The following is a 25,464-nucleotide window of genomic DNA, read 5'->3' as shown; positions in this document are numbered from 1 at the left end:
ATAGATTACAATTTGTTCATGTAAATGGGGAATCTTCTTCACAGACTAAAGTTAATTATGGAGTTCCACAAGGTTCTGTGCTAGGACCAATTTTATTCACTTTATACATACTTCCCTTAGGCAGTATTATTAGACGGTATTGCTTAAATTTTCATTGTTACGCAGATGATACCCAGCTTTATCTATCCATGAAGCCAGAGGACACACACCAATTAGCTAAACTGCAGGATTGTCTTACAGACATAAAGACATGGATGACCTCTAATTTCCTGCTTTTAAACTCAGATAAAACTGACGTTATTGTACTTGGCCCCACAAATCTTAGAAACATGGTGTCTAACCAGATCCTTACTCTGGATGGCATTACCCTGACCTCTAGTAATACTGTGAGAAATCTTGGAGTCATTTTTGATCAGGATATGTCATTCAAAGCGCATATTAAACAAATATGTAGGACTGCTTTTTTGCATTTACGCAATATCTCTAAAATTAGAAAGGTCTTGTCTCAGAGTGATGCTGAAAAACTAATTCATGCATTTATTTCCTCTAGGCTGGACTATTCATTATTATCAGGTTGTCCTAAAAGTTCCCTAAAAAGCCTTCAGTTAATTCAAAATGCTGCAGCTAGAGTACTAACGGGGACTAGAAGGAGAGAGCATATCTCACCCATATTGGCCTCTCTTCATTGGCTTCCTGTTAATTCTAGAATAGAATTTAAAATTCTTCTTCTTACTTATAAGGTTTTGAATAATCAGGTCCCATCTTATCTTAGGGACCTCGTAGTACCATATCACCCCAATAGAGCGCTTCGCTCTCAGACTGCAGGCTTACTTGTAGTTCCTAGGGTTTGTAAGAGTAGAATGGGAGGCAGAGCCTTCAGCTTTCAGGCTCCTCTCCTGTGGAACCAGCTCCCAATTCAGATCAGGGAGACAGACACCCTCTCTACTTTTAAGATTAGGCTTAAAACTTTCCTTTTTGCTAAAGCTTATAGTTAGGACTGGATCAGGTGACCCTGAACCATCCCTTAGTTATGCTGCTATAGACGTAGACTGCTGGGGGGTTCCCATGATGCACTGTTTCTTTCTCTTTTTGCTATGTATGCACCACTCTGCATTTAATCATTAGTGATTGATCTCTGCTCCCCTCCACAGCATGTCTTTTTCCTGGTTCTCTCCCTCAGCCCCAACCAGTCCCAGCAGAAGACTGCCCCTCCCTGAGCCTGGTTCTGCTGGAGGTTTCTTCCTGTTAAAAGGGAGTTTTTCCTTCCCACTGTAGCCAAGTGCTTGCTCACAGGGGGTCGTTTTGACCGTTGGGGTTTTACATAATTATTGTATGGCCTTGCCTTACAATATAAAGTGCCTTGGGGCAACTGTTTGTTGTGATTTGGCGCTATATAAAAAAAAATTGATTGATTGATTGATTAAATGAGAGATATTTTTTTTTGTTATGTATGTTTGTGCGTGCTGAATAAAACTATTCATTTGTTCATTCATATGACCATTAACTGATTCAAGGATTCTGGATGAATTTCAGTGCATAAAGGGCAAGTGTGCAAACATACAAAGGAAATGTGTGTTGTGGTCAAATGAATCAGGGTTTTTTGGAAGAAATCGACACCGTGTGCTTGGGACCAAAGACAAAAAGGATCACCAGTAGAGGTGGGCGATACCGGGAATTTTGGGATTGATCTGATACCAAGTAAATACAGGCCCAGTATCGCCGATATCGATACTGATACTGATACTTTTTCATATTTAAGCTTCATAGATCCAAAGGATCCAAAAGACCTAGGATAGAATTTCGCCAAACATTGTATATGACAACAAAATACTTTATTATCACAATCAACATTTTTGTTTAAAAAAATATCACTCAACACAACTTAAAACAAAATCTCCTGACGTAGAGGGCTGACAAACCACAATACAAGGGTGTGCTGCTCCGTGTTGTGTGACACAGTGCAGCGCTGCTCTTACAGACAGAGAGTAGACTTTGATGAATCTGCATGCGCAGCAGTCAGTTCGTGCGGGAGAGAAAAAAGCTTGAGTATCGATCTTTTTACACGAGGATCGTTCAATATTAATACCAGCTTTGGTATTGATATTATCAATATTAGGATCGATCCGCCCACTTCTAACCACCAGACTGTTATCAGCAACAAGTCCAAAAGCCAGTTTCTGTCAAGGACCAGCCAAGATGCAATCCCACAAGCTTATTGCTGTCAGGTAACAGTGGAAACAACCCACTGTGTTGCCCCAAGATGCCCAATGCTATATCGTGGTAAAGTGAGAAAGATATTCACATATTTGAAGTTCGTGGCTCAATAAATCAAAAGAGGAACATTCTAGAGAAACGACACACAAGTGCTTGCCTTCAAGCATTGACTTCTCCAATGATCTAGCCATTTAAGGTAAATATTTGTCCAAACCTAACCTTAACCTAAATCTTGCATGCCAGTACAGTTGTAGGTCATATGGAACTCTCCTGTTATAAAATCGATAAAAGGTGCTGTTTCCAGTTTTGTGAGTCAATTTGATTTCATCTGTGATGGTCAGGTGCACTTCCAGACAGATTATGTAAACAGTGGGACAGTGATTTGTCAGCAGTACTTCAGCAGGCTGCATGTAATTAGCATGCAGATATTGACATGCCATTGTTCAAATCTGGAGTACAACCTTTGAAGGCATAATTTCATATCCAGTAACAGGGTAATACACTGCCCAGCCAGCCACTTTTCTACAAGAAAAAAATACAACTCTGCTCGACACAGAGAATAAATTGAACAATCACTTTAGTTCCACTGACATTTGAAGGTTCAGTCATTAGTAGTCATTCAGAGTGAAAAACAGCACTGCAAACTCTTCTAAATCTACAGCTGTACACTAAATCTGGCTAGTGGAAAAAACATTATCAAAATTGTCCCTGTAATTAGTGAAAGAAAATGCATACAATTAGACAGTGACAGTCCAGTACAGAGAGAAAATAATATCCTTTTGTTACATATCCTATTGTTCCTGTGGGTGCCATGACCAGGCATACCTGTCAGGGCTTGTCTGCATTAATGCATTGCTTGAATAAGCATTCACGTTAATAAGTTATTTTATTTGTTTATTTTGACGTAATCCTTCAAAGCCTCACAAAGTTTGCACTATAGATACTTATTCGGCCTTGGAAGACTTTCACTTTATTCTTTGAAGAATTACATCAAAACTACTTCACGGATTCTCACCAAATTTGCATCACAGATACATATTCAGCCATGGAAGACGCCTTTGAATTTTGGAGGTGATCCGGATCTGGATTGGAGGACATCAGAAATCTCTGTTTGCTCTTGTTTATTTGTCTGTCTGTCTGTTAGCAGGATTATGACAAAACTACTCCACGGATTTTGAAGTAATTTTCACCACAGACAGATATTAGGCCAAGGAAGAAAGACTCCATTACATTTTGGAGGAGATCTGGATCTGGATTCTGGATCAAGTTTCACTTTATAGGCTTTTAAGGATTACGTCAAAACTACTTCACGGATTCTCATCAAATTTGCACCACAGATACTACATATTAGGGCATGGAAGACTCTACTAAATTTTGGAGGTGATCCAGATTCAGATTGGTGGATGTCAGAAATCTATGCTTGCTCTTGTTATTTTTCAAATATTTTGAGTAATATTGTGCAAAGCACATTAGTAGTACCATATGAGAACTTATGCTTTGCTGCATATTACAGAATGTACTTATTCACTTTTGGTCTCTGTGCAGTTCTGTATTGTTTTGAATTATCTGTTTGTGTCAGATGCTTGGTTGTAACTGAGTGAGTGAGGAGAATAAAGATTTCTATTTGCATTTGTATCCAAATTATCATTCATCCAATTTATTGTGCGTCTACGTGGTCACTGGTGTTCTTTTTTTATGCATTCCATGGAAAAATATCTTTGACAATGAAGAATCACTTTTTGCGTCGTTGATATCTGCGAGCACAGGAAGGTCAATAGAAATTGTTCAAATACATTTTAATGTTATTGGTTATAGCATTAGGTGTCGACTTCTGTCCACGTGGTGACACTATTGATACTAAAATGACAAAACGCTCATACAGTAATTACCATCTATGTATTACTTTAGAAGCACGTCATGTTTATTTAATACAAATGTAAGCAACTACAAATAAATACAGAGCTTAAATTTTCAATTGTCGCTGTTGTCTCTGCTATCGTAGTTGTGATTATAAAAGAAATCGCACGCCTCGAACTGCCACACACAAAGCTCTCTGGGAAATGGAGTCCACTCTGTAAATATTGCAGGACTCTCCATTCTTTTTCTCCTACACGACACCTAACAAGATGCCTGCTGTTCATCACAAACTGCTGCTTGAGGACGCTTTGCAGGACAGTCCTCAGGTAGGCTGGTGTGGATTTTATCATCTTTGAAAGGGAACTGTCATTTAAAAATACAGAAGAGGTGCTAGAGCGCTTAGCGTAGCAGTCCAGATAGTATCCTGTTCCATTACAGCCGGTTTCCGCTTGACAGTGACAGCTCTGTGTTGTCATATCGTGGGAGTATAATCATCGTGTATGTTCTTTTGCTACAAACAATCCTCTAGTTTATATACACCACGGAATATCTTGTATTCACTCACGTTAACATTTGTTGGGTTTGAATTTGAAATGCTAGTGAAATTATGCTTGGTCGAGGTGATATTCTCCGGTACATTAGCTAAAGCATATAATCAATCATTTATAACTTATTTGCTTTGTTGTGTCATTTGTGAATTTAATTTTAAGCTACAACCTTTAGTAGATCCAAGTTAGGCGTCTTTTCTTGAGCTATGGTAGGGTTTCCATTTTCGGACACCACAGGAATTAGTCTGCATCAGGCCAGTAGTTAGTGTGCATGTTTGAACCCTGTTAAAAATAAATATTTTCCATCTTATTTATTCACATATTGTTATTACGTAGTATTTTCCTACAATTACGCAACAATCAATCATAACATACGCTTTCCAGGCAAGATTCTGAGTTTTTAAACCAGAATTATGACATTCTGAGCCAAATTTAGATTTTTATGTCAAAATTATGCATACAGAGTTATGTTTAAGCAATACTAAGCCACATAATTGTAACAGCATCAGTAATAGTCTAGCAAATGGGACTTGCTGTTCTGTAAGGATGCAGTTAATGATTGTTTTCATAATCTGTTAATCAAGAAAATAATCAACCGATTAATCAATTAGTTGATAGGCGCATGAAATGCCAGAAAGTGATGAAAAATATCATTCAGAACCAAGATGATGCCTCGATGTCTTGTCCACAGCCCAAAGATAAATTCAGTTTACTGTCAGAGGAATTTTTAAAAAGTAGTAAAACTGGAAAGTAGCCTATTTGCATTTAAGAAGCTGAAATCAGAGAATTTGGATCTTTTATTTTTAAAAAATGAAAAATGATTAATTGATTACCAAAATAGTTGGTGATTAATTTAATAGTCAAATAATAATTGATTAATTGTTGCAATTCCAATGTCCAGTAGTTATGACTTACTCCTAATTATGAGCTAGTATTTCATAATCATGACATGCCATCTTGTGGCTTAGTATCAAATGAATGTGACTTATTGTCATTTAATGAGAACTTACCATCCAATTATGAGTTAATTACCAGTTCATAATTATGCCTGAGGAGTTTAATTTGCTTAGTTTTTCAAAACAACTAAACACCTCACTGTTAATTCTTAGTATCTCATGATGGTGACTTAGTATTGTTTGACTTCTGTTCTCATATTTTTTTTTAAATTTCATTTACATGTGTGTGTGCATGCATGTGCACATGTGTGTCTCCCCCATCTCCACTTGTGAATCTCCACCATCATCACCCTTCTGGTTGAACATCCCTGTTTTAGTTACCATTTTTTTTTACCTATTAATGCAAAGCAGAGCAGGTGGCCAGGGTTTAGTTCCAGCTAGGCTGTGTGCCTCAGGCTCCCTTTGTCTGTGGACAAGATAGAATCAGAATAGCCTTTATTTGCCAAATATTTTCAAAGAATACAAGGAATTTGACTCCAGTTTCAACTGTACTCTCTCTGTACAAGCATGTATAAATATACACTAAATACTAAGTAATTCAGAATAAAAAATGTGCAATAAAAAATGTGTGCAAAGGAGAAACAAACAGATTGAAGTTGTACATGACATAGGTATATGAATTAGTGAGGTTTATGGCAGTTTATGGAAAAAAAAACATATAGAGCTCTGTAACGTTGACCAAACAGGAGGAGTTTAAACAATGTGTGTCCAGGGTGTGAGAGGTCTGCAGAGATGTTACCAGCTCGCTTCCTGGCCCTGGCTCTGATTATTTTTTTTCTGCAGACCTGACAGTTTGTTGAAGTCTGTGCCTGCTATGTTTGGAGGCAGAAGGATGCCAAACAGAGATGGAGATGCACAGCACAGACTGGTAAAAGATGATGAGCAGTTCCTGGGGCAGGTTGAATTTCCTGAGCTGTCTGAGGAAGTACTTCCTCTGCTGTTCCTTTTTCCTGATGGAGTCTATGTGGGAGGTCCACTTCAGATCCTGGGAGATGGTGGATCCCAGGAACCGGAAAGTGTCCACAGTAGGCATAGTGTTGTTGAGGATGGGGGGGGGGGGGGGGGGGGGGGGGGGGGCTGTGATGGGGGGTTTCTCCCTGAAGTCCACTATCATCTCCACAGTCTTGAGCGGGTTCAGCGCCACATTGTTCTGACCACACCAGAGGACCAACTAGTAGCCATGAATAGTTAAGGTAAAATAGCCACTATTTAATTGTAAAAAAAAAAAAAAATGTTATAGTTAGAGAAAGTGTAGTGCAATAAAAAAATGTCAGTAAAATAAACAATAATGAATTAATCATAACTGAGGTAAAAATTCATTATCATAATATTGGTTTAGATTCATATTGCCTAGCCATATTCACAGCAAATAAACCATGACAGAATGACGTAGCCTAAAGGCTGGACTAGTGCAATTAATATTCAGTTAGCCAGAGAAGCATCTTCATCAACACTTGAACACAAAACTTAAAGCAGCAAACAAACCAAAGCTGATATAAAGTGATGTTAATAAGTAATGAAATAGTTACTGTACTGCAAGTTTCATGTACAGACTGAGGGCACCCACAATAACATCAGGGTTTGATATTAACAGCTGTCCAGGACAAGTACAAAAGCTGTTCGGACTTGATTATGTTGTCTGAATCTGACAGGTGCAGGTTTTTTTGTATAGAGTGGTCATATTCTTTATTTTAGTTGCATCTTAATCACAGCAGTTGACTCATACGAGTGCCAGGGAACTGTGGGTATGATATCAGAGGGTTGTCATCGTTTTCAGTAAGTGTAACTGAGAAACTATGTCATGATTCACCAGGAACCACAAAAGAATTATGTGAAATGCAGTTTTAGCATGGTTACCTGAGAGACAAATTTCATTTCGGACCGTTGTTGACGACCTGAGCGAGGGGAGTGACTGGAAGCAGCAATTCATGATAGATTTAATCATTTATGTGCTTTGAATATGTCATGTTTTAGAACTCTCATCATGTACCACAGTATTAACAGGCTTGTGTGTGCGTGTGCATGTGTTGCCTCTGCTGTGAGATGCAGAAATTAGTTTGTGAAAGTCAGGTGTTGGTCATTTAGCTGAAGATAATGGCTAAAATTAAGGATTCTGTGTATTATTTTTTTGTAGTGGCTGACTATCACAGTCAGGTTACACTGCTGTTTGTAGCTCACAGAAAGGAGTATCTAATGCCACATTCACACCGGACGACACCCGACGCCACAAATTCGCATCCATTGCCAGGCAAGGGATGCGCCACCATCACCCGATGTGTCGCTCTGCTTTCCCTGAGAAAATTCACCCCAATGCGTCATCAAATAGGAGGAGCTTCCATTCCGGTCGCCGTCAAGTCAACATGGCAGACCTTGATCACAAGGAGCGAGTTGCTGTGCTCTATTTGTTGTGGAAAGCTGACAGATGTCGCCAGCGGGGCTGTCCCTGGGTTCACAACATCCTCATGAGATGTTTCCAATTCGGGGAGTTTCATTATTTGCTGCAGGAGCTGCGTAGGATGACGGCTGCTTTCAGCTGTACTTCTGCCTGTCCAGGACTCAGTTTGAGGACCTCCTGTCCCGTTTGCGCACACATGTGAACAATAAAAAAAAATAAATAAAAAAAACTGGCTGCCGCTGCTGCTGCAGTGCTGCTCCCTCTCCCCTCAAACTCTGTCATAATTGTGTTATAAACCAGTTTGTTTTATTATACATCTGTGTAGTTAATAAAATTATCTTTACGGATGATTCATTTGCGCGCGCACGTGGAAAAAAGAAACTGGCCGCTGCTGCGGTGCTGCCGCTCGCTCTCCCCTCAAACTCTGTCATAATTATAAATAAAGGACAAAAGGGACATACGTCCTGCTCACAGGCTGGTTGCCAGAGACAGGACATGTCCACATCAAGTATAAACTCCAGACATCTCCACGTCACTACATATCCAGTCCCTGATAGGTCATTGCGCCGCGACAAGACGAAAAATTTCAGATTTTTCAACTTGGGGAGGAGGGCAACGCGACTTGATATCGCGCCACAAACTTGCCAATCGCTGAAAATCGTGGCTTGGACTTTTGTGGAGCCACATCGCATCCTTCTATAGGGATTACATGGCAACCTGTCGCTGCCGTCGCTCGCGTGTCATCCGGTGTGAACGTGGCATAAGACAGTGGTGTCCAAAGTATTCCAGAAAGGGCCAAGAGGGTGCAGGTTTTCTTTGCAGCCACACTGAATCCAGCAGGTGTTTTCACTGATTAACATCACTTTGAGCAGAAGAGATAAGTTTATTATCAGTGGTGTTTACGCCACCTGAAAACATCATCTCGTCTGTAAGTGTAGCAGTCAACAGTTTTTCTTTTTGGTGTAAAATGACTCTTCTGTCTTTAATGTCTAAAGCCAGCTGAAGTGAACTGTAAATACACTTTAGCTGATGGGTGTGTTTCTCTTTGCTGTATCTGCCTTGCCTTTTTCTTGCTGTACTTGTGTCACTGCACCCAGATATCATTTTCCCAGCTTGCAAGGAAGTCTACATTGAAATGATTTCACCTTTGGTTTCACTTCAAGGCACAAAGTTAATTTTTCACCAAATATCACAACCACTTTCATTCTTTTTTTCTTGCTTTTTTAACTCTCTTATTTTCTCCACTGTAAGCCACGCGTACATGTTTTATAAGCAAAAGATTCCGGTTCAGCCTGATAAGCAACCTTGGTGAGCAAAGTCCAGAAAAGCAGGCTTGTATGCAAAAGTACTAATATTAATAACTCTGTAATGTAATTAATATATTTAATGAAGTTATTCTTTCCCAAGGCCCTGTGATAGACTGGCAGCCCATCCAGAGTGTGCTCTGTAACACCATGTTACAATTCGTGTCAAAAGTTGACAGTTTCTGTGTCAGTTTGTAACAACGTGTGACAGTATGGGCTCCAAGAACCATCACAGAAACAATGACGAATGCTGTCACACTCTATTACTGTTCACCACTCATCAAGATTTATCAACACACTCAGTTGTGAATTCCAGAACATGAGGCGAAATGAGGGTTGTGTGTGACATTCGTGAAAGATTTTTTTGACAGCCAAAACCATGCTCCACAAATCTCACGCACCATTAAGAAATTCTTGTTAAGAATGTCAGGAATGTGCCACTAATGACAGAAAAATGACATTCGTAACACGTCCTGCCTATGTGTAAGCGCAGCATTAGACCTTGTTTGACTTCATTGTTTCATGTGTTCATTCTTTGTCAATGTTTGTCTCATAGACTCGCTCATTGCTCAGTGTGTTTGAAGAAGATGCTGGGAACCTTACAGACTACACCAACCAACTTCTCCAGTCAATGCAGCGGGTATTTGGTGCTCAGGTACTGATCAAAGCACAGAGACACTGATCTGTGAGACAGCCACATCAGACACACAGTAAGACACAATATCTTTTCTGAACACAAGTTAAGGATCTGACTTTAAAAACGTACATTATTGGACTGTATTAACTACTTTTTTGTTTGTTTGTTTTTTACCAAAAAAACAGCAATGATTATTTCTGCCAATTATTCTGTTTCTGTTTTAATGTTAATCAATTGTTAAGTCTGTCAAATGCCATAGATTGACAGTTCTGGCTTGGGACTCTGGCGAGGCCGCTCGCATCTCCTCCTCTCCCTTATCTCTGCTCCAACCTTCAAAGTCCCTACTTCACCACACTGTGAATTCTTCAAACTATATTGGATTAACCATGGAATTGATCATTGATCATTTTTTCTACAAGAAGTTTAGGGCCGGGGGACCCTGCGTGCCTAGATAGAACCTACCCTGCGGGCTATGTTCTCGACGCCTGGGAGACGTGGCGGGTCGCATGCTTTGCGCCATTCTCTGTGGAGGATTTATTTATATTTGGTTTCATAATAGGAGGGCTGGTACTTATTGGCTTATGTGCTGCCCTGACGTACCAGAAAATTGGCAAGACAGCTGCTACCAGAACCACGACCCCTCACCCGTCCGTCATGATTAATGAGTTGGGCAATGTGATGCATTCTCAGACTGCGTTAACCCTTGAACTCAGACGTAAATTGGATGACAAATGCGCGCCTTGCAGAAGAAGAAGATTTCAGAGGCCGGGAATATTCATAATTTGGGATCTGCAGGGCTGTGAAAACGCCGCAGATCTTCCGCAGATTTCATCATGGGGAGGGGTGCGGGAGTGTCAGTGTTGTACTCTTTAATTGTGATCGTTACTGAGTTTTTAAAATGTTTATCACAAAGCTTTCTCTTTTTTTACGACATCATGCAAGTTTTATAAGTCCGTGGACACTGATCTGTCTGTTACAGATACAAATCAGTTTCCTCGGATCCGCGGAGTTTCGAGGAAAATAAATGCCACTCAAAGCCTGGCTGTTACGACAGTTGTCATAAAGCGGGACTGGTTGGTTGCTGCGGTGACGCTGTGTGGCTCCTGTGCGAAGCTAGCTGAACGTAGCATGTGGACATCGCAAACTTTTAGAACTTTCAAGTTTTTAAAAGAATTTTGCAGCATGTATGTGTCACGGAGCGACATCAGACAGAGCGAAGATGGCGAGAAAGACGTTTTGAAAAAGTGTGATGAGGACAAGAATCCGTGGAATTGTTGCTGGCTTCATCAACACACCTGAAAGATAAATGGGAAAAGCCTTTTTTTTCTTTCATTAATCTAGACTTTCTTTGATTGAAAAAAAGACATTGTGGCTTTGAATGAATTTAGGCTACATGAATTTACACAACAATGTAAATTAGTTTTTATTAATGTAGACTTTTTTCATGGGAAAAAAGACATTGTGGCTTTGAGTGGATTTACAGGAATTTACACAAGAATGTGTGGCTTTTTATTATTAGGTATGTTATTGATATTTTACCCTGATTTTTTTTAAATATTCTACAATCTACCCCCTGCAAATTTTCCTCGGATTTCACAATTTTCATTTCACAGCCCTGGATCTGGTTTGTTCGTGTGAAACTGTAAAAGTGTTTTTCACTGCTCAACCACAAACACGGCAGGCTTATCAGCCTCTGAAGGACAAAATGCCCGTTGTTTTCCTCCAGAAGAATGTCTACGGCCTTGGTGAACATTCGACTGCCCCTTAGCTTCTCTAACTCCCACACGGACAGAACTGACTCACACAAGGACAAGGACAGAGACTGGACGCATGCTCCATTCCCCCCCACCCCCTCCTGCTCCCTACCACACACCCCATCCCGGCCCCCGCTCACGCCACTCCCCCCAAGCTGGTGGCGGCACAACTCATGTTTGCTGCGCCCCTCACCCACTTTGCCTCAATTCGGGTGACAGACTACTTCAAGTTTAGAGTACATAAACAATGTCAAATGTATATGTGTTGTCTTTAATTTTGATGCGTGCCATTATTACAGTAAACACGTAATAATTGTGGATTAATTGTCTGAGGTAATTGGAGTGTAAATATAATCTCGTTGTTGCATTTGTAATGACAATGATAATAAATCTCATTCCATTCCAGTCCATTCCATTCCAGATAGTTTTTGAGCATGTTACATGTAGCAGAGTTGCTTACTGGACTGCAAGTTCCACTTGTATGACTTTGTTGGGTTCCATATTGTGAAAACCATAAATCCTACATACAGGAAAGTGTGTGATACTATTGAACTGAGGGGGTAATGTACAACCCCTGGCAATAATTATGGAATCACCGGCCTCGGAGGATGTTCATTCAGTTGTTTAATTTTGTAGAAAAAAAGCAGATCACAGACATGACACAAAACTAAAGTCATTTCAAATGGCAACTTTCTGGCTTTAAGAAACACTATAAGAAATCAGGAAAAAAAATTGTCAGTCAGTAACGGTTACTTTTTTAGACCAAGCAGAGGGAAAAAAATATGGACTCACTCAATTCTGAGGAATAAATTATGGAATCACCCTGTAAATTTTCATCCCCAAAACTAACACCTGCATCAAATCAAATCTGCTCGTTAGTCTGCATCTAAAAAGGAGTGATCACACCTTGGAGAGCTGTTGCACCAAGTGGACTGACATGAATCATGGCTCCAACACAAGAGATGTCAATTGAAACAAAGGAGAGGATTATCAAACTCTTAAAAGAGGGTAAATCATCACGCAATGTTGCAAAAGATGTTGGTTGTTCACAGTCAGCTGTGTCTGAACTCTGGACCAAATACAAACAACATGGGAACGTTGTTAAAGACAAACATACTGGTAGACCAAGGAAGACATCAAAGCGTCAAGACAGAAAACTTAAAGCAGTATGTCTCAAAAATCGAAAATGCACAACAAAACAAATGAGGAACGAATGGGAGGAAACTGGAGTCAACGTCTGTGACCGAACTGTAAGAAGCCGCCTAAAGCAAATGGGATTTACATACAGAAAAGCTAAACAAAAGCCATTATTAACACCTAAACAGAAAAAAAACAAGGTTACAATGGGCTAAGGAAAAGCAGTCGTGGACTGTGGATGACTGGATGAAAGTCATACTCAGCGATGAATCTCGAATCTGCATTGGGCAAGGTGATGATGCTGGAACTTTTGTTTGGTGCCGTTCCAATGAGATTTATAAAGATGACTGCCTGAAGAGAACATGTAAATTTCCACAGTCATTGATGATATGGGGCTGCATGTCAGGTAAAGGCACTGGGGAGATGGCTGTCATTACATCATCAATAAATGCACAAGTTTACGTTGATATTTTGGACACTTTTCTTATCCCATCAATTGAAAGGATGTTTGGGGATGATGAAATCATTTTTCAAGATGATAATGCATCTTGCCATAGAGCAAAAACTGTGAAAACATTCCTTGCAAAAAGACACATAGGGTCAATGTCATGGCCTGCAAATAGTCCGGATCTTAATCCAATTGAAAATCTTTGGTGGAAGTTGAAGAAAATGGTCCATGACAAGGCTCCAACCTGCAAAGCTGATCTGGCAACAACAATCAGAGAAAGTTGGAGCCAGATTGATGAAGAGTACTGTTTGTCACTCATTAAGTCCATGCCTCAGAGACTGCAAGCTGTTATAAAAGCCAGAGGTGGTGCAACAAAATACTAGTGATGTGTTGGAGCGTTCTATTGTTTTTCATGATTCCATATTTTTTCTCTCTGCTTGGTCTAAAAAAGTAACCGTTACTGACTGCCACAATTTTTTTTTCCTGATTTCTTATAGTGTTTCTTAAAGCCAGAAAGTTACCATTTGAAATGACTTTAGTTTTGTGTCATGTCTGTGATCTGCTTTTTTTCTACAAAATTAAACAACTGAATGAACATCCTCCGAGGCCGGTGATTCCGTAATTTTTGCCAGGGGTTGTAGTTGTGCACTGATGTATGATATTTGACCTTGATCCTAAAATGGCCTTGTCTTGTAGCCTTGAAATACATGGAACATGTCATCAACTTCACTTTGACTGGTGCCAATTTGTGAACACTGTAACTACCAAAAGGAACAAAGATATAGCTCTGCATCAGTACAATATACTGGTTCAAAAAGCTTTTAAGTTTTGATATTGTTTATGAGTAATGTTCTTTATCTTGCTGCACTAATTGTCTGACAGCAGTGCGCAACCCACGTCATGTCATTGCCCTGCGCAGTGTAGCTACTTGTTTACAGATACATCACACATTTTCAGAAGCCAGTGAGAGTTCTTCAAATCATAACTATTTTTACTGACCAAATAAAACTGATTTGTTGTTGGGTTTTGACCATAGACTGTATATAAACTGGACACAGCCTGCATAATGTCACCCATAGGTCTTCTCACGGCTGATATGAAGCTCATATCTGGCATTGTCATGAAGTCATTAATGCATAAAGAGGTGGAGCATCAGCGTGTGATGAAAGAACCCTGAACACCCCCCTCTCTTTGAGTGTGAACCAGCTAACAGGCTAATCTCTGTTCGGGTGTTTTTTAAATCATCTGTTTGATGATTCTCCTAACAAATTCATTTGGCCTGGACATTAAGAGTTATGAGCTGCGTGTTTCTCAGTAATCACATATTAAGGGGGCCTAACGGATCAAGCTACCCACAGCTGCTAAAAGTACCAAAGTCATCAGTTGTTGCTTTAGGCCACTGGTTAGCATCCAAGTCTCATAACCATGTAGTAAGTCAGGAAGCACTAGGACCCTAAAGACTTCATGTGTAATGGTATTGTCACTGTCAGAAAACTATCCAGCCACCTCACGACTCCATAAGCTTTTCCCAGGTGTCTGTTGATGTCACAGACCTTGCTGCCACGATAAGTGAATCTCTCTCTATGTTCAACACTTAGCATATAGACATACCTCTGACTGCTGAATCCAGGAGGAATTTGAAAGACCAGATATTTGTCTTGATTTAGGAAATGTACAAACTCTGATAAACTGAAACAAACTTAAAAAGTAGCATTTTATGTGATAATGATGATCGATAACATTTCTGTCAATCAACTAATCACTTTTGGTCTCATCCAAAGAGGTCCTAAAGTTGGTGTTGAATTGTTAGATAAAATTTCTCATTATTGTGACTTCACATGGGCAAACTTGAAAATAAAACATTATGGTTTGTACTGAGGCCTCTCATATTAACAGCTGAGAAGCCTGTTTTTAAAAATAATTTTAAAAATTACATGGTATTACAAAACACACCATGTATAACTGTTTAAAGTAACTTCAGACATTTTCTGAAGCATTATACTCTGCTTTTACCATAGCGCTGTTCATTTGATTGTTCTTTTGTGCCCTTTTTTTAGTTACAATTTTAAATAAAACACTGGTTCACATCATGCAGCATCTTATTCCTTTACATCTTTTTGCTTCTTCCTGAACTTTGCTCCATAAAAGAGACAAAGAAGCAACAGAAGCTGACGAGTTGAAATAAAATCCATGAGGGTCCAATTTGTTAACTCTGCTTTTCTTATGTATCTGTCTACAGAGTGAGATGGGCTTGGCCACAGAGCAGCTCTCACAGCAACTTCTGCAATATGAGAAGAAAGTGAGTATAGGTACAGTGTTGTGGTCCCAAGTGCATTTGCATAACTAGTTCTGGTGAATTAAACAAGTCTCACTAATGTGCTGTAATAATTTGGAACAAAGAAGAAAATGTGTTTCATTGGGAGCAAATTCACAGGATTGAAAATAAGATACATAAGACAGCACAGCAGGTCTGTCAAACTGTAGAGAGGAAGAGTTTTAGTTTCGTATAGAAACACTACACTGATCTAACTGACCTGAAATGGCCTTTTTTAAAGATTTGTGTAGTGTAGCTCACGTGTTATCATTCATACAGTATGTATAGCTGTGGCTAGTAGCTCCTTTCCATTTAAAGCAACATAATGTGTTTGTTTGTTTAATAGGATGCATACCATCATGGGTATTCTTAGTTATAAACTTTAATGGCCCTTTTATATTTTAAAAATCATAATTACAGAAATATTTTAATGTATAAAAATAAACTCTACAGTCTGTGAACTTTCCAAAAATTGTGTATCATGAATATACTGAGCATGATTTATTGATGCGATACAAAATGTATTTCAAAAATTTTTTATCAGTTTAATTAAAGTGATGGTGTGTGATGTAGCAATTTTCACTTTGCATATCAGGGCTTTTTGTGATTTTGGAATACAGCTGTAATCCTCAGACAGTGTGTGTGTGTGTGTGTGTGATGTAAAATTAGAGGATTTGAGGGGATGGGTTGCTTCTATTACGTATCTCATAGAAGTGTTAAACAAGCTGTGTTGGGTATAAATTCTGCTTAAATCAGGTGAATATCTGTGAAAACCCTCACAGAATTTTGGGACTTTGAGATCTTAAACATTAAATATCAAACTCAGTCTTTAAAGCCTAATCAGCGTTTCAAAATGTTGGTTCACCCCCCCCACACACACACACATTTGAGATAAGATGATGACAATTATTAAACCACGTTACTTTGGTATGGAAAGTATTTAACATGTACTTTACCCACAGTACATGTGTTGCTGAGCACGAGGAAACATTAACGAGGCTCTTTTATTGCTCATGTCGGAGAACAATATAAGAAGGATCTTTGTGCTACAGATGTGTTGATCACATTTTTTTCCCTTGGTGCTATTTAAAAAAAAAAAAAAACTTATGGTCTGGTGCTCTTGTTTAAACTATGTAAAAAAACACACCACCAAACCAGTTATTGCTCTCAAAAGTGGACATTATTGTCAGACCAAGTCAGTGACATCAAAACAAAAAAGGATCAGAATGGGATTAATCTAGATTTATAAAATTAATGCATTGTTTTAAAAAAAATTGCTTTCAAAAATTATTTATTGCAGTTTTTCTACAGTATTTTGTGTGATTGTCATCTGCTTTGTCATTGTGGGTCCAAATAGTTTCAGACTTGTTGAGTATATTTATTTTATTTGCTCTTGCTCTTGCTTATTCACTCTTGCTGATATTCTTTGGTCGCAAATCACTCCTGCCACCTTTCTCCACCCACTCCACCCTGCCTGCACTCTCTTCTTCACCTCTTTACCACACTCTCTATTACTTTGAACAGTTGACCCCAAATATTTAAACTCACCTACTTTCACCACTTCTACTCCTTGTAACTACACTATTCCACTGGGCTCCCTCCCATTCACACACATGTACTCAGTCTTGCTTCTACTGACTTTCATTCCCCTTCTCTCCAAAGCATATCTCCACCTCTCCAGACTAGACTCAACTTGCTCTCTACTCTCACTACAGATCACATTGTCATCTGCAAACATCATAGTCCATGGGGACTCCTGTCTGATCTCATCCGTCAACCTGTCCATAACCACTGCAAACAAGAAAGGACTCAGAGCTGATCCTTGGTGTAATCCCACCTCCACCTTGAATGAGTCTGTCATTCCGACTGTGCATCTCACCGCTGTCACACTATTCTTGTACATGTCCTCCACTACCCTAACATACTTCTCTGCCACTCCAGACTTCGTCATACAATACCACAGCTCTTCTCTTGCCGCTGGATGCTGCGTATATAAAATAATTATTACATGGCGGATTAATCTTTTTTTCCTGCAACTTGGCCATTGAAAACGGCTCTAATCACTTCCTGAATCACAGAGAAGGCTGCAGCCGAAGCCGTTCACACGCGCGCCTAACAGGCTGCAGGAAGCATTTTGAGCTGTCTAAAAAGGTAATTATTTGACTTGTTTATATTGTCATGGCTTGATAAAACAGTTGCATGTTTTTTTTCCTTCTTGTGTGCAGCTGTTAGTATTAGTAAGTATTTATTTTTATGTTTATAACAGATTTAACGTCTTGTTATAATCCTTCAGACGAGCTGTGCTCTGTGATCTGCTGACGTCACCACTCGCTCTTTTCACTGCTTGTTTACTCCACTTGACAAGTTGCACATCGTGTTGGTGATTACATCGCACCACATAGCACGACATTTGTGCGTGAAAGATTTTTTTGAACATTTCAAAATTCTCTGTGCGCAATAGCATGCACCAGCGCCCCTCTGGTGTCCTGTCTGCACCAGTTAAAGATGAGTTTACGCTCTAGCACGACACAGGTCGTGCTGTTGCGTGAATCAAAAACATGCTCGTGTCAGGGCACCTTTATACTGCACACTATTTTAAAAGCTGTTTAACAAAATGTACATAAAACTCAATGGTGTTGACTTCCTTGCCCCTTGTATTTGGTATTGGTGGCTGCATGATGCTGTTCTCAGGGTTTAATTTGTCCTATTCCACTCTTTCCTTTTTCTTTCGAGAATTTTGCTCTTGGAAAAGGGGATGAAGAAGTAATCAACACACTGCAGAACTTTGCCAAAAGTGTGGGGGAGGTAAGGCATGCATTTTTATTCAGTGTGTGTGTGTGTGTGTGCCAAAGGATTTTGCACAAATACTATCCACAGTGAAAAGCCCAGGCATGTTAGGTCAAAGCTGTTTGTACACTGAGGCTGAAAGTGGTATCTGTTTTACCACTTGAACTAAACTGAGGGTGACAATGTGTGGATGAATGAAGGTGGACTGTGTGGGCTGAAGTGTATAGACAAAATAGATGGAGCTGTCATACTCCACTGTGGGGTGCCACAGCTCTGCTCCAGCATTCTCACACACAGACACACTCGCATATGGTCAGAAGAAACAGACTGATTGTTTGCCTGACTTTACTGTTGTGTGGGCCGCTGAAGAGGAGGTACTGCTGGCCCACCACCACCAGAGGGCGCCCTGCCTGGAGTGCGGGCTCCAGGCACCAGAGGGTGCTGCCGCCTCACAGGAGCAGCCAAGGTGACAGCTGTCACCCATCAACCAAAACAGCTGACATCCATCAGCTGAAGGGTATATCAGCTGGACGGCATCTCCACCTCATTGCCGAGATATCGCTCTACCAAGGAGCAGTACCGGATCCGACGAGCGGAGGCAGTGGCCACCTGGGAGTTCGGGACTTGGCGGCTCCAGTATTCCCGGGGTCCGGTGGCGGAGAAGATCGGGTGGTTCCGGTTCGACTCGGACAGACGTGTCCTATCGTCGAGCCTGCCCACACGACACCATTAGAATTGGTTATAACCACAATTGTAATCTGTTGTGTTTGTTGTGCGTATTCACAACAGTAAAGCTTTGTTATTTGACTTTCTCCATTGTCCGTTCATTTGCGCCCCCTGTTGTGGGTCCGTGTTCCTACACTTTCACAACATTTACCTTGTCTTGCACAGAGGGGGAATTAATTTCACACTGAGAATTAGACCTGCTATTAAACCTAATCCTGTGAACTTCAGCACTTGTTAAATCTTTCAGAATGCAGTGGATGTCTAATTGTTAGAGGATTTGGATTACTGCTTAGTCATAAGCATAAAATGTTTGTGATTTATGCTACAATTTCCAGCACAAGGACAAATGGCAATTAATACTGCACTCACTCACAAATGGCAGTGTTGCACAGTATGTAGGAGCAGAATTACCTGCATTATTTTCTGCAGTTCTGCACTAGTTCCACTGAAGATATTCTGACTTGCTACATAAAAAAACTGGCATAATAAGTGGTGATGCAAAATAAAATGAAACCATAACATCTTGTTGTTTTATCCCTGTGCACTGGCTGATTTTTTTTTTTTATTCTTTTGTGTGTCTGTTAAGCTGAACTCATTACACTCTGAGCTTGCATCCCAAATGGCTGACAACATGGTCTTCCCTTTAATCCAGTTCAGAGAGAAAGACCTCACAGGTCAGACCACACACACACACACACACACAAATTTTAAGTACGTAACCTTCAGAAGGTGCACAAGGGCGGGTGGGCTGGAGTCTGATCTATCATGTGCAGGAGGCAAAGGTTTGAAATGCTGAAATCAGGTGTTATATTTTGATGATGTTATTACATCCGCGAAGGACGTAATAAAATCTGCGTTTATTGGTCTGTCTGTTAGCAGGATTATGTCGAAACTACTGCACGGATTTTGACAAACTTTTCACCACAGATACATATTAGGCCATGGAAGAACCCATTAAATTTTTGAGGTTGCATCCGGATTCTGGATCAAGTTTCACTTTATATAGGCTTTGAAGGATTACGTTAAAACTACTTCACGGATTCTCACCAAATTTTCACCACGGATGCATAATAGGCCATGAAAGACTCCAATAAATTTTGGAGGTGATTTGGATCAGAATCTGGATTATGGATCAAGATTTCTCTTTATATGTACAACCCCAATTCCAGTGAAGTTGGGACGTTGTGTAAAATGTAAATAAAAACAGAATACAATGGTTAGCAAATCCTTTTCAACCTATATTCAATTGAATACACCACAAAGACAAGATATTTAATGTTCAAACTGATAAACATTATTGTTTTTGTGAGAATTGTGAGAATTTTGTGATATTGTTTTTGAGAAACATTGTTCTTAAACTGTTGGACTATCTTTTCACGCAGTTGTTCACAAAGTGGTGATCCTTACCCCATCTTTGCTTGTGAATGGCTGAGCCTTTTGGTGATGCTCCTTTTATACCCAATCATGTCACTCATAATTAGTGTCCTCAGTTCCCAAACGCTTATTGAGTGTTGTTAGAAGGAAAGGTAATGTAACACAGTGGTAAACATACAACTGTCCCAGCTTTTTTGAAATGTGTTGCAGGCATCCATTTCAAAATGAGCAAATATTTGCACAAAAACAAGAAAGTTTATCAGTTTATCACTTGTCTATATGCCGCAGGTCTCCACTTTGTAGCATGAGATATTTATACAGATGTTAGACATAAAGATTTTTTAACTTTTAATTAAATACATACCATAAATGCTCTGTTTAAAAAAAAAAATGTTCATGTGAAGGTGGAACTTGGCAACCAGTGAGTTGATACATCCAGCGCTGCAAAAATAAACTGTCATTATCGGCTGATACTGATATCCGCAAAAATGATAACCACAAGCAAACGCAGCCACATCCCATGGATTTTACTCCTCCCCTGCTAGCACACAACAGCCATGTAGAATGCCGTTCTGCTGTCTGGCGCTGCTCTGGTTCCACATGGCTTTGTACTGTATGTAAAGAAATGCCTCCTTTTGGTTCAAATTCTGAGTTCCAGATGATGGTCAGATAACATTCTATAGCCATTGTTATGTTTCTGTTACTTGATTTGTTCATTTGTCATAGCTGTTCATAGCTGTTTCAAGTCCAGTAGTTTTCTACTGCAGGTAAAGCCTCGGTCCCACCGAATAATGAAGGCTGAAGAAGGAGCCACGCATGGGTGTGGGGTGATTATTTGAAGAATGACCCACGTTTTCATCTATCACGTATCCACTATGAAGGTGCCACTATGTGCCTCTCTGTACCCCGCATGTGCCACGTAGCAGCCTCTAGTGAGCCACGACCACCTGTCATTACAGCCTCGAATGGCGCGGATCAGCCACACTAAGCCACATAGTGCCATGATAGCACCATGATAACGCCATGTTGGCGCACGTTTAGGCATGAGTTTGGTCCAAACCTCCAGTCCTCCCACACCTGGTCCCTTTAAAGTGTGGGTTTTCAATTCACAGATTCACAGCAGCATTTAAAGATGTCCCTTCTTTTTTTTTTTTTTAAACGCAGTCCAAAAATAGACACTCCATCACCGCAGTTGTGCGCTGTGCGCCAGGTTGCTGTCCACCTGTAATGCACCAGACCAGCTAGACCCGAACCACAGGTTCCTGGAGAGCCACCTCTGCGCTCCTCGCTGGCTCCTGGCTTCTCTGGCTTCTTTTTTTTGTGGCTTTAAACACACAAAACTTTATGTTTGTCCATTTATTTCTGCAAAATCGCTCTTTTGCGTGCGCTGGTGTTGTCCTTTCATGGACAGCCGCCTCTCTGCTCTTTCTAAGTGTCTTCCTTTCCATTCGTGGCTTGCTGGCTTTATTTTTTCCCTGGCTTTAAACACAATCATTTTTACAACGTGGATCCACTTTTGATTTTGTGTTTGTCCGTTTATTTCTGCAAAAGCACTCTTTTGCGCGCGGTACCGTTCTGCATACAGAATGAGGTGGCCATTTTATTATATACACCTGTGGATCATTTTATATATATATATATATATATATATATATATATATATATATATGTATATATTTCTTTATTTCTTTATTTCTTCCGCAGCTTACAAGTCATCATGATACAACTTTTAACTTTGTGTTATGTCTTCAAAATCGGTCTTTTGCGCGCTCTCCACCTGTGTTGCCGCACAGCTCCTGCTCTTAGCTGCTCCACTGGAGTTATTATCTTCCATGGCTTTAAACACACATCCACTTTCACGCAGTCACCCAAATTTTAACTTTGTGTTCGTCCAATATTGACTGAAATATCACTGTTTTGTGAGCTGGCATTCTGCCTAAATGCTCGTTTGAAACGTGATGATGAGTCACTGCCTCAGTGCACACACACAGCGGAGCTCATTCATTAATTCCAGAAGTGATTAGAGGTATTTTCGGCATCCAAGGTTTGACAGAAAATGATTAATCCGCTACAAAATAATTATTTTATATAGAGTCTAGCGCACAGAGCCGGTGGAATTGTGTGCGCAAGACAGCCGCTCCAGAAATAACCTCTCAGGTCCTGCCTCTGTGCGCACACACAGCGGAGCTCATGTGATCCATTAACAAGATATTAAATTAACATACTTTTACATACAACAGACATCAACATACAGACATACTTTTACAGCTAGGAACTGTTTTATCAAGCTATAAAAAACATTAAAAATAATTACCTTAAGCTGTTCAAAATACATCCCACATGGAGCAGGAAAGAGAGGAAAAAAAGTGTCCAGATGAAACAGTACTCTGTGATGCCAGAAGTGATTAGAAGTGTTTTCAACATCCAAGATTTGGCAGAAAATGATTAATCCACTACAAAATATATAGAGTCCAGTGCACAGAGCAGGTGCAATTGTGTGCGCAAGAGGAGGAGCCGCTCCAAAAATAGCCTCTCAGGTCCTGCGAAGGTGCCAGGCGCACGGATAATGGACTTTTTGCAGACTCGTAAGCACCACGCAAATGCCTCTAAGCCCTCGCAGTAACTTGAACACAAACTGCGCCACGCTGTTGTTGCTAAATTTTGAACATCTTGAAATTAGCGCCACGCTCACAGAGGAGCCTCGTTAACTGAAGATAATGCCTCTAAGAGCCACTCTGAGCCACTATACTGCCACGGTAGCTCACTCCTTCTTCACTCGGTGGGACTGAGGCTTAACACTTGCTACAGTGAAACTTTTTTTCAGCCGTGGGGCCATCATATTCCTGAAATTTTTGCACTTCTCCATGACTAAGGACTTGGAAATAACGCACGTCAAAGTAATCGTAAACAAACACTAAAAATAACAAAAAAATAAAGCACAGCAGCACAGGTGCTGCTAAGCAAAACTCGTCACTGCTATCAAAAGCGTATTGACCTGCTAAAAACAAAAAACAAAGCAGATGTTGATGACGCAATGCATTCTGGGTTGATCCCCCCCATATGTGGTGGGCAGAATTGGTCCTGTGTGTGTCGTGTCTGTCTGTTCACAAGATATGTTTAAAAAACTGGCTGGTTGGATTTTCACCAAACTAGGTGGAAATGTTATTTGGGTCGATATCTCAAGAGGTGTAACTTGTGGAGAGTATCAGCCAAAGGTCAAGGTCAAAGGTCAACAAAAACTTGGTGCAAAAAAATTTTCTTCTGTTTCTCAGCAACCAAGAGAGCTAGAGAGATGATCAAAAGTTTATATTGATCATCATAATATTTGTGATTAATTGTTAATAAATGGTGTCATGATGAAATAAAAGGAAATAATGTTTGTTCAAAGCACCCAGGTTTTGCATAAGACCTCTGATGCCTTACTTTTATTTGCTATTGTAATATTTAGTCTGCCTCATGGGATCAGCAAAGTTCCATCATATATTTCATTTATCTGCAGATGGAGGAAATAAAAATTTAAGTTGAAACATAAATCATAAAATTATCATTAGGGACACAGAATACAATTATGAATATATTTGAAAAATATGAAAAATAGTTTCAAATCACTTCAACCCTTCAAAATTTGTTAAACTCTCAAATGTTCATGGTATGATCCAACATATTAACCTGTAATTAAATATTCATGTGATTCCACAGGAAGCGAGGCTTTGTTTGTTATTCATCACTTAAATTGTCAAAGATAATCCATACCGCCAAACGGGGTTTTGAGAAAACACTTACCTGACACATTTAAGAGCTTTGGTATCAGTCGTGACATCACTAGTCTTCACGTGGGCAAATATAGAGCCTGTACAAGTGTAACCACTTTGCCATTTGATTTATTTTTAAATGATGGAGCTTAGTCCCTATTTCAACTAAAGTTACTTCTTTTGAAAATTTCAGAGATAAGCACACTAAAGGAAATATTTGTTATTGCAACTGATGGTAAGTCTAGACTTCTTTTCTTCCCCCAATTTACTGATTCAACAATAAAACTGATCTCAGATGGTAGTTAAACATCAGCTGCTTGTATCCACTCTCTTTGCTGCAGAGCACGAGGCCGCTATGGTCAAGTACAGCCGACTGCCCAAGAAGAAGGAGAATGAAAAGGTACAGTCACCGGAAAATGCGTTCTCATCTGCACCGCTGGAGCTTTTTCCTCATCGACTAAAAGCTGTAAAAGGCTTTGCAGTGCAGTAATGCGCTGGGAGTGTTTTATAGGCAGATAAAATACAAACAGATAATTCGTGGCAACAGTCAAGCGTCTTTAACTGCATAGAGGAAAGTGTAACGCTGTTTATTTCAATGGTACATGCATGTTAGCTGGCTTCTACATGGAAGATGATGTAACAGTGATGCTCATTTGTGTAAGAGTAAGACAGAGTTTGCATATGTATGTATTTCTGTGCAGAGCTTGATGCTGCACTTACAACCCCTGGCAAAAATTATGGAATCACCGGCCTCAGAGGATGTTCATTCAGTTGTTTAATTTTGTAGAAAAAAAGCAGATCACAGACATGACACAAAACTAAAGTCATTTCACATGGCAACTTTCTGGCTTTAAGAAACACTACAAGAAATCATGAAACAAAATTGTGGCAGTCAGTAACGGTTACTTTTTTAGACCAAACAGGGAAAAAATATGGAATCACTCAATTCTGAGGAAAAAATTATGGAATCACCCTGTAAATTTTCATCCCCAAAACTAACACCTACATCAAATCAGATCTGCTCGTTAGTCTGCATCTAAAAAGGAGTGATCACACCTTGGAGAGCTGTTGCACCAAGTGGACTGACATGAATCATGGCTCCAACACAAGAGATGTCAATTGAAACAAAGGAGAGGATTATCAAACTCTTAAAAGAGGGTAAATCATCACGCAATGTTGCAAAAGATGTTGGTTGTTCACAGTCAGCTGTGTCTAAACTCTGGACCAAATACAAACAACATGGGAAGGTTGTTAAAGACAA

The 25,464-nt window shown here is 39.9% G+C and overlaps 1 protein-coding gene across 1 annotated transcript in view; it reads left to right on the top strand.

Moving 5' to 3' along the window:
* The first annotated feature begins 4,221 nt into the window (after window positions 1–4,221).
* Window positions 4,222–25,464, top strand: part of appl2 (adaptor protein, phosphotyrosine interaction, PH domain and leucine zipper containing 2) — a 55,825-nt gene continuing 34,582 nt past the window's right edge. The window contains exons 1-7 of the mRNA XM_034176077.1: window positions 4,222–4,397; window positions 9,831–9,929; window positions 15,490–15,549; window positions 18,298–18,369; window positions 19,664–19,751; window positions 24,397–24,438; window positions 24,545–24,603. Of these exons, the coding sequence (XP_034031968.1) occupies window positions 4,341–4,397; window positions 9,831–9,929; window positions 15,490–15,549; window positions 18,298–18,369; window positions 19,664–19,751; window positions 24,397–24,438; window positions 24,545–24,603 (477 nt within the window). The 5' untranslated portion in view covers window positions 4,222–4,340. The remainder of the gene's footprint in view (window positions 4,398–9,830; window positions 9,930–15,489; window positions 15,550–18,297; window positions 18,370–19,663; window positions 19,752–24,396; window positions 24,439–24,544; window positions 24,604–25,464) is intronic.

Source organism: Thalassophryne amazonica, chromosome 8 (genome assembly GCF_902500255.1).
Source record: "Thalassophryne amazonica chromosome 8, fThaAma1.1, whole genome shotgun sequence".
Lineage (NCBI taxonomy): Eukaryota > Metazoa > Chordata > Actinopteri > Batrachoidiformes > Batrachoididae > Thalassophryne > Thalassophryne amazonica.
Note: the sequence above shows the minus strand (reverse complement) of the source record. Positions and strands in the feature narration are given on the sequence as shown.